The 17,824-nt window shown below is 36.5% G+C and overlaps 1 protein-coding gene across 2 annotated transcripts; it reads right to left on the bottom strand.

Annotated features, from left to right (window-relative positions):
* Positions 1-196: 196 nt before the first annotated feature.
* On the bottom strand, positions 197-16,521 carry LOC140801757 (DEAD-box ATP-dependent RNA helicase FANCM). 2 transcript variants are annotated; one of them, XM_073157030.1, is made up of 22 exons: positions 16,425-16,521; positions 16,016-16,346; positions 15,413-15,556; positions 14,137-14,219; positions 13,885-13,999; positions 13,435-13,526; positions 13,174-13,228; positions 12,973-13,094; positions 12,151-12,264; positions 10,668-10,861; positions 8,331-8,461; positions 6,372-6,432; positions 5,625-5,698; positions 5,438-5,487; positions 5,200-5,365; positions 4,987-5,114; positions 4,573-4,908; positions 4,428-4,494; positions 2,527-3,681; positions 2,157-2,208; positions 1,808-1,954; positions 197-1,240 (listed from the first exon to the last, which is right to left on the bottom strand). In XM_073157030.1, the coding sequence occupies exons 1-22, from the start codon at positions 16,479-16,481 to the stop codon at positions 667-669; spliced, it is 4,248 nt and encodes a 1,415-aa protein (XP_073013131.1). In that variant the 5' UTR covers positions 16,482-16,521; the 3' UTR covers positions 197-666. The 2 variants fall into 2 exon arrangements, with proteins under 2 accessions (XP_073013131.1, XP_073013133.1); XM_073157032.1 differs by lacking the exons at positions 16,016-16,346; positions 16,425-16,521 and having other exon boundaries at positions 13,885-14,008; positions 15,413-15,470.
* Between the last annotated feature and the right edge of the window lie 1,303 nt (positions 16,522-17,824).

Below are 17,824 nucleotides of genomic sequence, written 5' to 3' on the forward strand. Positions count from 1 at the left end.
GCCTATGGTAACAAAAGAAATGTCATTGAAGGTGACTACTTGCTCAGCAGGATTAACATCCATTATTCTCGCTCTAATTACCTAGCTAATCAACACAAGAGGCCATTCCATATCCAACTAGCACTGTAAAACTTGGAGAACGGGTGAACAATTAGTAGTAAATCAGTGGAGCATTCATGTCAAGAATTACTAGAAATAGCAGATCAAGGAATTAAATTACATTAGAATTTCCTTAGAGCTATTAATTACAATATTCAGCCAATCCCAAATGCTAGGGACTAAAAGGTGTTGGATAATTATACTATTCACACTTTACAATATTTACCATTTACACTGTTTCCTGTGATTTCATCACAGAATCCAATTTACATATATGTGCACCGATCAATTGAATCTTTCCACAAAATTACCTCCCCAGAAGACCACCATCTCATAAATTATGTCTTATGATGAAATCAACAGAATGAGAACCTGCACGACATCAGCAACTAAATTCCTGTCTGCCCTGTCAATGTTTGACTAGTAGCCTTTAATCTTCAAATTAATTGCTCCAAATTCACCCCTATAAGTTGATGCCGCGGCAGGCATATGCCCTTTATTCCATATGACGGCATCACAAGCAGCCTCTCGTAATCAGCCATAAAAAGAACGCAGTGAACTGTGCAATCAAATTCCTAAGTTGAATGACGGATTACCCAGACAATTCATGCTACGGTCTTCTCTGATTCCCATGGATTGGTTGAGAACCATTGGTGGCATGTTCTCTACAGACAGCCCAGACCTGTTCCTTACGAGTTCAGCAGCTTGTGCTTCAACTGCATCAAGGTTGAGGCTCTGATAGAAATCGTCATCACCCAATAAATTATTATCAATCTCAGTATTCTCAGGTGGACATTGCAGTGGCAGCTGGAAGTCTGTAGAAGGTATTAATGCAGGAAGCTGGAAACTTAACTTTCTTTTCCTTCTCTCCAGTTTAGTTGAGAATTCTTTTTCGGTTTCACTTGCTCCACCAAGCCTATTTATCAAACTAACCCCCTGCGAGTCCAGCTTACAGGCCAGAGAATTCCTATCAGCGGAATGGTCTACAGAAGGCAGGCCATGCTGCGGAGTTTGGATAGAACTGAATAAATTTTCTGAAGAACAGCTGGTGCTCTCTGTTCTTCTGGAAGAAACAGAATCATAAGAGGGATCAGGACATCTTGGCAGAGTTTCTACTGGAGACTGTGTTAGTAGAGAGCGCCTGCATGAAAATTAACAATCATAATACAAATTTGAGAAGTACTAGGCTGCAACTCCAAGAATAAAACAAGCCAAAGAGTCACAAGTTTGGCTTAAAGAGTCCAGGAATCCCATAAGCAAAGTGAAGTTGCAAAATGTCAGTCCATAGCAGAACCTAAGAGGTTTTAGTAAGTAAAAGGAGTCGACAATGGAAACTAAGATCCTTCAATAAATTAACTGTTCTTCTAATGCTACTCTTTTTATTTTGAGAGTTCAAAGAAGATTTCAATATAAAATTTGCTGACCTTCCATTGCCTTATACATAAAAATCTATTCACTTGTGTTTAATGCCCAGACAACTGTCCATTGATACATCTGTTAGTTAAAATAACAGGAGATTATTTCAATGTTCTTAGAGCACAGATGATTGTGCTCTAGTCTGTCACCCAAATTTGAAATAAAAAGTTCAATAAGCAGATCTACCATTTGATGAGTGCTTGATTTCACAAATAAATGTCTAGTCAGGTTATAGAACTGATAATACTATGAAAAATCGATGATTTGTGAAAAAAAGGGCCCTCCATGTTACCTATAAAATGCCATCGTATCACCTCCATTTTCTGCTCCACTACATGCTTCAGTGGGATTTATTCGATCATCGATGAAACTATCCTCATATTCATTCTCATTTTCATCATCTTCCTCATCCTCCGAAACTTCTGCATCCTCAGATACCCTGAAATAGTACACCAACAGTGGTAACAGAAGTGGAAATAGTGAATATTATAATGCTCCTCTTAAATTTCTTAGCTTGACTACCTAAACTTTAACATTTCCTATCTCAATTTCTAAATTGATGCAGCTAATAATAGAAGAGAATCAGAAATGGTATTCTCTGTTCATTGATTTTGTAATGAGCAAAAGGATTGGACTCTTACTCTGCTTCCTCTTCAATAAACGTATTTATACATTTCCTTGCCTTCTTTTGACCTAAATGTAGCAATGTAATCATGTCAACAAAACATTACTGTATAACAGTTCAGTCTATATGAAAATTCATAATTGAAATAAAACAAAAGAGGCCAAACCAGCATGCCAGAACAGATGTTCTTAGACAAATTAAAGGAACAACAATTTGGAAAAACTCAAATCCTCAGGTGCAAGACATACAAGATGGATGAAAGAGTACTCAAGGCCATTAAGGCAGAATTGATATTATCTGTGAAAAATAGTGGAGCAATATTTTGGCAAAGCTTAGATTTTGTGATGAGACAAAAGAAACACTCAACAAGCATAGCCGCACCTTACCTCTGTCATACTCCGTTGCGTTTAACAAGGTACTGTTAGTATTCCCGTGGCCTTTCTCCAAAATGCGGTCATATTTGTCCTCCAAAGACTTGCAAGAGCCCCTTGTAATCTTATCTCCATATTTGCACAATCTTCTGTACTTAGGAGCTTGCTGGATTGACCCTGAGGCACCTCCAGAGCTCAACTGCCAATCCTCACTGGAGCTATTGATCCTTGGATCAGCTAAAGGAGTATGGAGTTTCTCCTCTGGAGAGACTAACACACCCATTTTTGTTTCAATTTCACATACTCTATCTTGTGTGTGGTGCATTCCAATTTTACCTAAGATATTCTTCGTTGATAAGCTAGCACTGACATTAGCAAGTGACTCATTCTTTTCACTTGAGCTTATCAACATATCCGACTGTAATGCCGCATCAATCTGAGTATCCATTTTATGTAACTTAGCAGAATCAAGCCCAGGAGAGCACCCCAGATGAACCAAGAGCTTTGCCTTAGATGGACACTGACTAGCTTTTTCCATAGGGGACTCGGGGACAATTTTCTCCTCCACGCTCTCTACTTTATATGGACACTGACTAACTTTTGCCATAGGAGACTCTGGGACAATTCCCTCCTCAATATAATAAGTGAGTCGGGGATTTAACTCTGTGTCTAAAGGCCTTCTCAGTTCGCCACCTAATGAATCTGGAATGATCTTGCCATGTTTTTCTGCACTGCTTTTGGAATATGTAGAAATGGTCTTTGACAATGGTGTTTCAAGCACAAACGTGTCGTTATCTTGCTCATCATGCTTCCCATATTCTGCTGAATGTGGTGTACAATTTCCTTCATTGTCCGCACACTTCTTAGATGTAGCTGCAACTTCCACAAGTTGTTCAAGCTCAATGCTGGGCATACCATCCTGTACTTCTGGTGCCTTACAAGGAGTAGCATTATTCCTAGGTTTACATTGAGATCCTTTTTGGTTTTCAGATGTCGTTTTATGGATTACAGACATCTTTAGTGGAAGAACAGGTATGGGGTACTTCTGGGTAGTGTCATCAGGAAGGTAAAGCCCAACTTTATTCTCAGAATTCTCTCTAGAAGATGTTTCAACATCAGGAGATTTCACTCCAGGCAGATCTTCAGGAACTTTACTGTCACCAGGAAAATCTGCAAATGCATGGCATTGTCACAAACTTATCATATGAAAATACTTCTGCAAGCAATATTTAAACCGTAATAAATTATGAAATAGTTAGAGTACATAAAAGCTAATGCATACATCTACTAGAAGCACTCAAAGGTTCCATTTGAACCTTGGCTTCTAGCAACATATGGGTAGATAGCAATCGTGTCATTAGTTTCTTGAGGCGGGACTTTGGGTGGCTCTATAAATGCAGGCACGTGTTGCAAGGAGCCAGCGCGGTTAAATCATGTTCATATAAGGAAGTGTTTGTGATGCAGTTGCTTGGGCAAGGTCCCAATGAGACAGAAGCACTTTGGCACTCAAAACAGATCATTCCTGCTGCCATATTTCTCCTTTTTCCGTGCCCATCTCTTTGTGTAGAACATTTACTTACACTGCAAAAGCCGAAACTGTATCCAACAAGGAAGGCTACCCCCAAACTGCCGACTTGGACTATCTAATAAATTTCATGACAAACCTTGGCTTTTTGTAATTATTTTTTTGTTGGGAACAAAAAACCATTCTGTCAGGAAATTTGATTCAAGATCAGCACCGAGTAATGGACATTAATATACTTTCTTGAGCCTTTAAAGACAGTACTGCTCTAGTCCACTAACACTGTTTGAAATAGTAATTGATGATGATAAGAAAGATGAATTATGGCATCTTAATGATTGATGTTAGGTTGAAATCATAAAAAAAAATCATGAGCTAACATAAAACCTACTACCTGAAGATGTACATTGTTTCAGCTTATCAGCTATCACACTGTCAAGGGACTGATTTGATGACTCAACCTGAAAGCAAGATGAAAAATCAAATCATTCAATTTCTAATTGAAAGTACAACATAACAATTTAAGGATACAGTCAAACCTTGAATAAGCAAGGCCTTTTGGTTTCAGAAAATGATAGCCCTTGGAGCTTCTGCATGGCATCTATCAGCAGCGCTGTTGTTTTAAATGAATGCTGAACTTTATGTACACCACAAGGGAAAGCCTGAAAGCTGGGAAAGGCAATGAGAGAGGGTTTCCAGGCATCCTCTTTGATTGAATGGAAGTACCTAACAATTAAGTCACGCTCTTCATGGGATACTTTCTTTGGAAACGGGGATCTATCTGCCACATCGTTTTTCACTCTCTTTCCACGAGGAATATATTGCTCTATTGATAATTCAACAAACTGAACTTCTGGCTTACATATATGTGGAATCTGTAAATACACAGTAAAGTTACTTCATAGATAAGGAGCAGAAAAATATACTACGCATCAAAAGTTCAATGGCCTTACCATTCTAGGACTAACGTGGAAGTCAAAGCTCTTGAGCCCACCATTATACATGTGCTTCCTTACAGTCTTGCTGGTTGCCTGCTTTTTCAAGTATCCTTTTAGCTCCGATCCTTCACAAGCTAGAACCAGTATTGGCAGTCAAGGAGAACTTTATAGGCAAGAATATGCTTAAGAAAATCAGCATCTACTGAGTTACACCATCAAAAAGGATATCAACACGCCCATCGTGCTTCCTTCCAGTTCTTCCCATGCGCTGAATCATTCTCAAAGGTGAGATGTTGGCATCAAAGCAAATCACAAGATCAACTTCCATGATATCCAGGCCTTCTTCGCCTATTGATGTTGCAACAATCACATTAAATCCACCAGCTCGAAACCTCTGTGGAAGAACTTAACAGCCTAAGATGAAAATTAACTTCATATTAAAATTATTCACGAGGTTGTTGAGTACCTGTAAGACAGCCTGTTGCACTTTCTGTGACTGTCCTTTCAATGTTTTAGCTGTGAGAGGTTAAAAAAAATTAGAGTATATAATGCAAAATTGGCAGCAGTCATGCCTTCAATTCAATGATCAAGATGAATTAAATAGTGGGAGAATGTTTTCAATTGGAATTTTGCAAACTGAAGTACCAACAAACCTGAGCTTTGACCAATGAATTCAGTAGCTTTAACCAGATCATTATCAAAATTTGCTAATGAGTTCATAATGTCCCTGAGGTGATTCAGAGTAGTTAGCACTAGTGAATCCTACTCATCTAATATAGCGAATGCAACAATGAACATATATCAAGAAATTTGATAAGTGCCAACTGTCAGCAAGTTAGTACGTCAATATACTGATTTTGAGGAAATAGACCACTAGATCTTAATTTTTGTTATCATGTTAAGATGATTATTGTTTTGATATGTGGAATCTCACTGTACTTTAGACCTGGAGGAATAGAAGAGAAATACAGCCTTGAGATGGGGCCAGTCAAACAACTTTACGCTCAAGAAGACCCCATGGAAGTAATGATTAGGAAAAGCTGATTAGAAAAGCTGCAAATACCTATGGTGGAAAAGATTAGAATGTCAATTAAGATAAGTTGGTATTCTGTTACTTTAAATTGAGAAGTTTAAAATGACGTTGGAGCTGAACTATAATAAAGCTATTTTTACTCTAATTATAATGGTCATCCAAATTCACAAAAGCCAAAAAAACATTGGTGGATTCCAAGATATTAATTCTCCAGAACATATTATCATGCATAAATTTTCCAACGTATACTAGTTTCATGCAACTTCAGGAATAGCTTACATCACATTACTTATAATGATGAATTACTCTAGACAAATCAGTCATGAAAAGTAAGGAAGCAGTGTAAACCCATAATTATCTATCGTACTTGACACTGCCCCTGAAATTTGAAAAGATGATAACTCTCGAGGCTCCAGGATCTTTTGTTTCTGCATCAGACAAGAAATGATCATTAGAAATGTTAGCCTTAGCAATGAAGAACATGACAGAAGTGATATAGGACATTTATGGTTTGACTCAGTTCAATGCATGCTGTCTGCCTGATAATTATGCCAGAGAGATAAGACTGAAGGCTAGTATTTTCCACTTTCATGAAGATATACGCTTGAACAAAGGCCTAATTGGCCCGACCATGGTTCGGGCAATACTAGAGGCCACGCTTGGGTCCTCTTTAAAAGTATTTATTGGGCCACACCCAGCTTGTATAGAATTGAGTCGGCAGGGCTTTGTTTAGGCTGGACCAGACCCAGCCCATTTCCAATCTGATAGATTCACCACAATCAAATGATATTTGAACAAAAGAAAAGAAAATGTATACAAGCCTAATGAAAACCAATGTTGTTCAGAGGAATAATGTCACTAATGCAGATGGAGGAAATATTTTTCAATGATGAGCCTTCTCTAATCTATATGAAACAGTTTTACAGATCAAGTACAATCTACCGAGGTTAGGTGAGTGCCAAATTATTTTCAATAGAAAATTGATTTGTCATCTGAAGAAAGAGCTTCTTGAAACATATCTTCCCTATCATGTACAACATGACGTTGCTTGGAGTGCTTTTTTGCAGTCTTAGTTAAACTAGTTGTTGAAAATAGCCATGTAAAAGTATAAAGCGGCCTGCCACCAGTCAACAATTAGCTGCTGCATAGACTCAAGAGTTATGTGTATCCTGATGAGGTGTCAGCGTAAAAAATTTGGACATTCAATAAAATCAAAATCCCTAAGAAAGCAGCCACTAATTTAATCTGGTTCAGATATTGTAATACTAAGATGAGAATATCTCAACCTCTAGGATTTGAGTAATAACTATCAGTTTTTCTTTTGCCAGATGATTTTTATTCATTTAGTGTTTTTGGCCCACCTCATGCAAAAATAAAGGAAATAAAGGATACAGTTAGACTCCCCTTGACCTCTGTACTAATTGGTATAGTCAGCTAATAGTAAATATAATGAAAGCAATGAACTTTTATGCTACATTATAGAAATGCAAATTATCTTTAACTAAACTGCTTACTTCAGGAGAATTCAGAATTTTGTTGATGCTCATCCGACATAAATGGTATGAAATTGGAAAATTCGTATTGAACACTACGTTTTTCACGTACTTGTGGTTTACACTATATTTTCAATATTTATAAATTGCAAGCTAGGAGTTTTATTAAGTTTAGTTAATAGATCTAACAGTAGAGTGTGGTTGCAAATATTTTATATAATATAGGAAAGTCTACATTACAGACACGACCAAAATACCCTTACCCAACCTAAACTCCCGTTCACACTAAGAAAACAATCTTCTCTACAACCTAAAGCATAATAAACTTTAATCAATAAAACATCAAATAAACTCTCGTCCCTCTTCTAGACATGGGATTTGTGATATTGTAGTCAAAGAAGAAGGTAAAAGGATGCCCTAGAAAAAGAGGGGAAATTATAAGAAGAAAAGGGCATACTAGGAATTTGGGTAAACAATGAGTCGACCTTCACAGAATATTCCTTTTGTAATGCCATCTACATATACAGTGTCAGTATTAACCTAACTCAGAGTGTAGTTTGCAAATATTTTGTATAACATAAGATGTGGTTTATAAGTATTGAAACAGCAGGGCATAAACCTCAAATACATCAAAAGGTAGGATGTTAAAATGCAAATTTCCCTATGAAATTTCAGTAAATTTTAAATAGCCATGTATGAATATTTATTCCATCTATAGATTTAGTGATGTAGCACTTCATCAGAATTATGCTCTGAATCAACATTATAAAAGAAGAAATGCACAAAAATAATTAATTGCCAAGAAAATTATTAAATATTGAATGACTACATACTGAAATGATCCATAAGAACTTCCATCATTTTCACTAATTTTGGATTTGGTGCACCATGGGACAAGCTTTGCTGCATCAAGAGCTTTGCTTTCGACATGGTTTCATTCCTTGTCATCAACCTTGCAAATGACCTTAAAAGAAAACAAGTGCTGAACTGAAATTGGCAGACATGCTTACATTGCTAGCTGAAAAGCTTTAAAATAAGTGGTGCATAGAGAAAAAGAAATGTGCAGATTTAATGACCATTTGCGTGCTTACTTTCAAAAGACTCCATCTCCAAAAGGATCATGTATTTTACCATTATGACAACAAAGGTGACTTGACATATATTTACACTACCCAATTGTGGTGCTTCCGTAAATGTGGAAACTTGTATAGCATTATAAAGGATAGCTGCTCATACAAGAATACTAGATATGCCACAAACCAACAATACAATATATCTAGTTATCAAAGGCTGCTACAATAAGCAAATTATGCAAGTCAAAACTGGAAGCCATTTATTTCTGGATGTGCTTAACAAAATTGTAGTAATAGTACCAAGTTCAAAGATCCTTGTGAGCTTAACCATACACAACAAATAACTTCATTACCAAATGAATATGATGGTCATAAGATAAGACCAGACACCATAAACTGTTTTACTGAATGAGCTCTCCATTTATCTGGGAGTCACATACTGATGACTGGTTGCGGAAATTACCAACTTTTAACCAATGAGTCATTAAAAAAAAATCAAAACTACATGTTCGCAATCCATAACATATCACATGACTTCTTCTCATTTTGAGCTTTATTAGTCTGCTACATTTTGGCAAAAGATCTTGCTCTTATTAACCTATGGACCTTATACCAGTAAGACAAATCCGCTAGGTTCGTTCAAAATGACCAGTCATATTAACAGGATTTTGCAGCTAACAATCTTTCTCATAAACCTTTGCTTCAACATAGCATATGATATAATAACTTTAATAGAGACTTGAATCTCGACTAATGGATCGCCAATCATTCCTTAGAGATTTTCTATAATTTCGGGGGTCAATGTATTAAAAAAAAACAGAGAGAGTGGCACATATGAAAATGGGCAATAGTTCAAGTATTTTAGTGTAATTATCCCTCTTTTAAATATTGATATTGTGAAGTAGTAGAGCGCAAAGGGATGAAAATTAATGTACATTTTACAATCTTCTATGAGAAGGGGTTACAATTGGTTGCTAAGCATTGTGTTTTTACCTATCCAAATTTTAATTTTCTCTAAAAAAATGACTGGAAAAAAATAACACTCTAAGTGGTGGTACATGTGATCTTAAAAATGATAGTAGACCAAGCCAAGAAGCCAACATGGGAAGAATACTTATTATCTCTGATTTATATCTTGCTCAACAAATTACTAGATTGAGTTATTTATCAATTTACTTATTTCTACACTTCTCCCTTCTCTACTTCTACTCCTGTGATCCGTCCTCTAATAATAGAACAAGCCATGCCAGATCATGATGAGAATGAAAGTGATAGACAAGTCCTCATTGCTGAAAACTTTGCATGCCAGAAAACCAATAACCACCAAGAAGTTACAAATAGGTAAACAGCATGCAGAAAAGCAATTAAAGAAAAGAGATTGGAGGACAACAAATATCACAATGTCAATCTTACCCACCAAAATTGTTCGGAGGTGATTGTCTAGACACTTAACCAGCTAGTATCTATGATTGAAACAGCAAGACAAGTAAGCTTATACCTGGCTTGAAGCTGCCTTTAAAATTTGGATGAGTCTTATCAAACCTTAATCTCTTTGTGAATCTTAATACCATAAACAGTAACTAATGTAAGCACTGTTCCAGACTAATTAGGACTTCTAAGTTCGCCCATGCACTATGTCCATATGATTTCTATCTCAGATATGGTCTACCAGTGATAATTAATACAGCCCTTCATTGCATATGGAGCTTCATTTTGGGTAAGGTAAGAGTGATCTTCTTATCTTTCAGAAGATCAGTAAGGAGCAGATCAACAGAGAGACTAATAGGACTTAGCATACTGGCGTCTGTAAGACATAATACAAGGAACAACAGAAGGAAAGAAAGAAAAGGGTCACCCACAAATCTAGGCCATGCCAATGTACAGTAAAGAGGCTGCATAATATGCACAGATACCTGTAGAGAACTATACTAGTGTCTGCAAATCATAAGTTGAATATTCAGTATATTGTAAAGGAACAAGAAGCACATAAATGCATAAGTGAATCAGGTGAGCATGACAGAAATCTATAGTAAATAATCAAGAGCAAACAAATAGCTCAATAGTTAAAATATATTCTTGAATAGCACATGGAAATACCCTTGTGTCAACTTTTCTTGAAGCATCTCATATGCTGGCCTGATACCATGGCTCGAGAGTAACTTCCTGATGTGATAAAGGGTGATGAGAGCTCCAAAACACCCTTCAACCTCTCCATACTTTGCATGAGGAAGATTTGAAGGAGGAGCTTGCCGAAACTTATCCCTTGAACTCAATAATTCACATGGGCTCAACTAGCAACAACCAGTCATGAAATAAGTGATAATGCAAATATATCATGATACAAATATGTAAAGAATGATACAAAGTAAGCTATCAATTTATTATTTTGACATTATGTGATACATAGAATGATGAAATGACAATTGACTAAACGAAAATGCTCAGTTGGGAAAACTCGAACAACATTCTGCCGACTCCTTCTAGTTGACTCCACAATGAGGTAGATGTCAACCCCCCACCCACAATTTTCATAAACTCAATATGTAGGAATTGGATAACTTGAATGAACATAAATTTAAAATATAAACATTTCTTGGCTTCTCGTTAATGAAAAGTTGTATTTGTATCTGACTATGTTGAAGGAGCAATAATATCAACCAATAATGGACACCTGCAGCTGACAAAACTGTAATTTGCCCAAACAGGAACAGAAAGATGTGATGATACATGAATCATGATCATAAATTGGATCTTATATAATGGAAGGGCAGAATAGGACGTGTTGCAACTTTTTGGGGTGTAGAAACTTATTAGCTTAGTACAAGCAATGGCATTATAAATGCAGAATTACTGGCACTATAAGTCATAGAACATAATGAGTTCTGCACAATTTGATAACCCACAGCAAGTTCATGGATGTTAGAATAATAATGATGCAATAGCAACATAAATGATATCAGATTCCAATGGCCCATCACCAATTTTTCTAGATCAACCATTCTTACAGAACATAAATCAAAGAAACGGCTTGTGTCAAAGCAACATTCTTCGGACAAAAAGAATGTAGTACTAAATACTTGCTAATAGCAATATACTCCGATGTTTACGTGACAGAGAAAGGGAAATTGCTTCATCACAGGAATTGCGATGAGGCTGTTCCTAGCCTTATGAGGAAATAAGAAATCTACAAAAAAAAATTCATTTTTTGTTAAAATTGTTAATAGTTTATCCAGAGTACTTCTGCAGTCATAGTTTTTTCCTCAAAATGGGATAGCACAAGACAGTGAAGGTTCATGATTCAAATCAATATGAATGATGAAGCAAATTCAGTAACTCCAATAGTAATCTTTTGGTTTTACATTCCCTGTATGAATGATCAAATTCAAAAACTATGGCCATGAAGATTAAAACAAATTGTGTTATGCAAGACTAGCATGGACATGTTGGAACATTTTCTAATAAAATTTTAGCACAAGGAAAGAACTGGACGTGCTATACTTCAGCTTGTTTCATGAATATTATCGTTTGAAAGTAGCATAAGACAAGTATGAAACTGAAAGAACTCGAAGAAACAACATACTGTTGTATAATCCCTATTGTAGAGCACCCCAGTGGCAAAAAGACGACCTACGTAAGGATGAATGACTTCCAACAACAGATTGTCAATGGCAATGGCATCCTCACCCATAGAAACCTGCCATATTAAAGTAGAGCAAGTTCATTAACTAAGAAAATAGACACGTCCAAGGATGGCCAGCCAAAACCCTTTCAGCATGCTTCAACGTGACAATGGCACGCCTCTAATATAATTTTTAGAATTTTATACATGATTTTGGTTTGAAGATAATCTATTTTTTAATATAGCAATGGTAAAAAATATATATGATTCAATACATAATATGATTGAATAGATTAATTAATTGACGATAGCTCAATAATTAAAACCAAAAGTCTAAAACCTAGTTGAACATAGTTAATCCAACATATTCCTATATCAATTTTGACCCAATTTAAATGAATTTGACATATTAATTTAGAATTGTTTTTTTTATTTGAGGGAAATTTTGGGGGTAATCAAATTTTCCACTTCCATTTTATTCCTATATTTAATAGAGTATTTTTTATAGATATAGCACTAAAATATTAAATCTATATAGAATGACCCTTGCAAATAATAGATTTAACAAAAATGAGATAAATATATCATTTGTACATCCCAAATTACATTTTAATGTGTAAAATAAATAATAAATAAAAAATCTCATGCCAACCAGCACACCTCGGCATAGGGCTGTGCCAAGTGGTACAGCCCGTGCCGAGTGTCGATATTCTATTAGCACGGTAAATGCCAACTGGTATGACCATCCTTGAACATGTCACACACATCAAGTTTTGAGTGTACCTGTATTAGTTCAAGTTTCCTGTTATGGACATATGGGCTGACATCCTTGTCATCTTCATTTCGGTATTCCAAAGTTGAAATGCATAAGTTGTCGATGACATTTTGGATAACCCGCTGTTTTGCTGAAAACCAGTAGACAATGAGATTTTAACTTTTAAGAACTAAATAATTTAGCAGATCTTTTTGTATGTTGATGCTTACATCCTGGTGTAGCTGTCAAAGCTAAAATCCTTAACTGCACAGGCACAGCCATCAACTGCATGCACAAGAAATTGATAAAATAAAGGATCTGAGGATCTAGAACACATTTATTATGTGAAACCTCCAAAACCCTATATGTATGGGCATCACAACAAAAGAAGATTATATCATGTACTGAAGTGAACAAGGAGAAAATAGGATGTTGAGAGCAGGATAAAGAGAATATTTGGAAAATCAATTAGAGAATAGAACGAAAAATACCTCACGAACTGCAACACTGTATGAATAATTTCCCAAAGCTCGATGGGCTTCATCTATCACCAAGCAAACGAGTTCTTTCGTCGAGCATATGCCTGTCAAAAATCAAGTATCTATGGTCTAACTATGGAAAGGCACACAATAGCAAGAAAAAAAGGTACAAGTATTATAAGAAATGCAGTAGAGCATGAACTTGAAAAACAAGTGGACATTCTGATCTATAAAAGCCAATATATCCTCTCTTTTTTGAAAAAAAATCTACAGAATTGTTGCTTGATTCATGTTTCATTCCACTGGGCAAAAAATAATCAAAACAATAGAGAACATAAGCAAGAACATGTTCCTTGAATACAAAAGGCCTTCTAATTACATGAAGAAGATCATGCAATCATCTAGCAATAAATTGCCAAAAGAATACCAGAAAAAAAATTAGTTAATTAAATACGGAAATACCAGATTGTATATCTTTCTCAAGAACTTGAGGAGTAACAAAGAAAACTCTTCTGGACTTCCAAAAACTTGATCGCTTCGAAGGGCTCATCTGACCTGTCATATCAATTGCCCACTCCTGCAATCACTTTGATCTCATTCTTTTCAAAATTCGTGGAAATTTTTTATCTTCATAACATCATCACACATACATATGGAAGGTATGATATGCATATGAAATTAAAGCAAACCAAAAAAATTAATTAATCTTGGTACCTGCGGTATCCCAACAATATTGTGGCATGCTTCAATCTGTTGCATAACAAGAGGACGTGATGGGGCAGCAAATACTATTTTACCTGATATTTTTCCAACAAAAGATACCAAAAAAGAATTCTTAAGTAGATTAGATGTCTGAAATAGTCTACAAGCTTTGTGTAAGCAAAACTGCATGATTTGAGTGGAAACGGCTTAAAGAGAGCGACAGCTCTTGACAAGGAATAAAATGTATCATGTATTTTCTCAAATGTACTCAAAAAGTCTGAAAAGCAAATCTACAGTCCATAGACCAAGACACTGGATATGCTTCTATGGGCAGCCTAGACATTTAAAAGAGACAGAATCACTATTAATCTAGATTGGAGGTGCCCTATGTATAATTTTAGCCTCGGTGATGCAAATCAGTTCTGCATCTGGTTATCAATTGCATTGTAATATGTAATTCAGAGTAGCTTGTATTCAGCAAGCACAATCTCTGAACTTTGTTTAACTCACTCTTCAATTTGTTTAAAAAGAAATAAAGAATTATAAATTGTTCTTTGATAAATTTGAAGGGTTAATTACACCTATACCCCATAGGACTATAGCCCATTTTCAGATAGACCCCCTTATTTATTTATTTTGAAAATTTGACCCCCTTATTTATTTGTTTTGACAATTTGACCCCCTTATTTATTTGTTTTGACAATTTGACCCCCTTAAGTATTTAATATCCCTTAATCCTCCTAACAGTGTAAACATAAAATGTCAAATGACCATCTCTTTTATCTCTTTTTTTTTTCTCTAACAGTGTTAACTACACTCAAATTTATATCTCCTTTCCCTCTAAAATAAAAGTAAAATGGTCCTTTATACACCTAAAATTAATCATGTACAAGTCATGTGATACTGGATAACTGATGGAATAGACATTTCGAGGGCTTTTACATAATTTAGGAGGTTAATGTGTCACAAAAAAGAAATGAGGGGTCTACGTGAAAATAAGAAATAGTTCAAGAGGTCTATGTATAATTATTCCTATTTTTTAACAATGACGAAAAAAACATGGAAGTTTAACAACCCACCGGCCCAATATATGTCTACAATGACATATTATCAACAGGAATAAGAAATAACAAACTGAACAGATAGAAAGAATGGAGAGAACCAACCATCTAATATAGTACTTCCATATAAGTAATATATATTGAAATTTCATGCCAATACTGAATTACTTGAAAGAAGAGTTGCTTTTATAGATTTATAAAACTATGAGCACTTCACCGTATATTACCTTCAGGGAACCATCTGAAGTAGTTAAACATCACGACAGCCGCAATAAGTGTTTTGCCAAGTCCAGTTGGCAATGCCACCAGTGTATTTGAAAACAGAGCAGTCCTAGCAATTGAAAATTGGTAATCTCGTAGAGGTACATTAACTGCCAGCATATGAAATTAAGATCAACAGGAAACAATGTTAGATAGCATTTTTTATAGTATTAAGTAAAACTATACATTTTTCTAGTCTTAAGTAAACCTTAAAAAAAATCCATACGTTAAAATAATGATATAGTAGAGCTTACGCTAATGACTGAAATGATTCGCAGGGCTTATATTTTTACAGGAGACATCTCTCTTATGTCAGTTCCTAAACAAGAAACTTAAAAAGCACAACATAGCATTCTATATATAGAACTATCTTGAATTTTCGACATTCATTCCTATCTCCAAAACATGGAATAGGAGTAAGCCCTTCTGGATACTGTGTTATTCTCGTACTTTATTCGCCTTACAAGCAGACCTCTTTCTATAGTCGGCCACCCAATAAGAAAACACAAGAGAGTTCTCATTGTATCAGATACGAAAGACTCCGGATAAGGAGCTCTGGAAAGGCTTACCTGGGTAAATCCATGTCTTGGCCGCTTCAAGATCAATCTTAACAGCGGAGGAAGCATCATCTTCCCCAAGATCCCTGTCTTTTCCCGGATCAACAGGCACATTCTTTTCTTGAATGTGAGATCTAGGAAAGTCCTTGTTGCCCTTCTTCCGCTTAGTGAACGAATCCACGAACCGCTCGAGGGTTGATTGCCGCACCTTGCCGTTGATCTTTGCCGGATTAGGGAAAGATCTTTGGATCGACGCGGAAGAATCCTTGAGATTGGATGTTGCCGTCGATGTGATCTGGCAGGCGGAGTCGATCTCTCTCACGGCCGCCTCCCAATCAAATTCCTGCCGACCAAGAAGCAATTAGGGTTTGAAATCGATGGAGATGAAGAGAACAACAAGAGTGAGAGAAGGGGGTTCCACATCGTTGTCGTTGTCGTTGTCGTCGTTGAGAGGAATCGATGCCGATGCCGATGACATCTCTCTTCTTTCTCACGCGTACGAGGGTTTGGGTGAAGGCGGAACGAAAACCCTCGAGTCGAATGACTTCTTGGCGGCAAAATTTCGTGAATTGGGTTTCGGGTTCGGTTTCGGGTCCGGGTTCGAGTTCGGGTCCGGGTTCGAGTTCGGGTCCGGGTTCGAGTTCGGGTTCGGGTTCCCTAGCTTTAGAGTCCATTTCAATATTAATCTTCTGGTGGTCGAGTTCCCTAGCTTTTAGAAGAGCTAGTTTGATGGCGATAGTTTCAGCAGAAGCATCACATTTATATCAACAAGGAGAAGAGCTGAAGAGGTCATCTATCATTATTTGGAGCAATGTAACTGTTGGTAATTTCATGATTTTGACATGAATATTTTATTAATTTTGAGCTAAGTTTTAAGTGGGGCCCACACATTATTAATAATGGTTTAATGGTGGAATCAATTTAGCTCAAAGTATACTTTATTGTCATATATTCACTTAATCAAATTCATGAAGAGAAGTGAATGATAATTGGCTCTAAAGTGGGTATCATGACAATGGAAAATAAAGGAAAGTAAGTTTAGTACCATATTGGATATTTGAGAAATATTAGTATGGTATATAAGCAACAAACTTCCTATGGGCTTTGGGCCCCAAAAGGGGTACCTATTTTGTGGGTAAAGGTTACTATGCAACCTAACACACGCGCGCCGCCCGGCCCGACTCGGCTCGGTTCGGTTTGCACGCACGGGTCAAAGTCCAATTTTATTTTGAGTCTACTGGTCGAGAGAGAGTACAGCACGGTTCAGGTCTAATCAGCTTCCTTTCCAGTGCAAGGCAATCGTTGTATCCTGGGAGACCGACGTCCACTGTTCCAGACAGAAATAGTGTCCAACACTAGACTCGACTATTCAGTCTGCATAATTAAATATCACATCAGAGAGTTTATTCCTTCTTAAGGTCGAGTCTTTTAAGTTTGAGTCTACTGGTCGAGAGAGAGTACAGCACGGTTCAGGTCTAATCAGCTTCCTTTCCAGTGCAAGGCAGTCGTTGTATCCTGGGAGACCGACGTCCACTGTTCCAGAAGCAATCGGTGGAGGGCGAATTGGTCTTAAGGAGATAGTGTCCAACACTAAACTCGACTATTCAGAATTTATCTGTAAGTTTGTTTTTAATTTATTTTGATCGGATTTTTGGAATCAGATTGTTATCGCCAACAGTAACCAGCTCCAACAGCAGAGTCATGGTTAGAAAATGAGCTGCCTTATTTTAGCTTGGGAATCTTTAGGTCTCTGCCGAGTTGCTGAACAGTTTCAGAGCTTGAGCCAGGGTTTAGTTTCGTGGAGGATTTAGTTGATGATAA

Source organism: Typha latifolia, chromosome 15, assembly GCF_019914945.1.
Source record: "Typha latifolia isolate L0001 chromosome 15, TyphaL0001v2, whole genome shotgun sequence".
In the NCBI taxonomy this organism is placed as follows: Eukaryota; Viridiplantae; Streptophyta; class Magnoliopsida; order Poales; family Typhaceae; genus Typha; species Typha latifolia.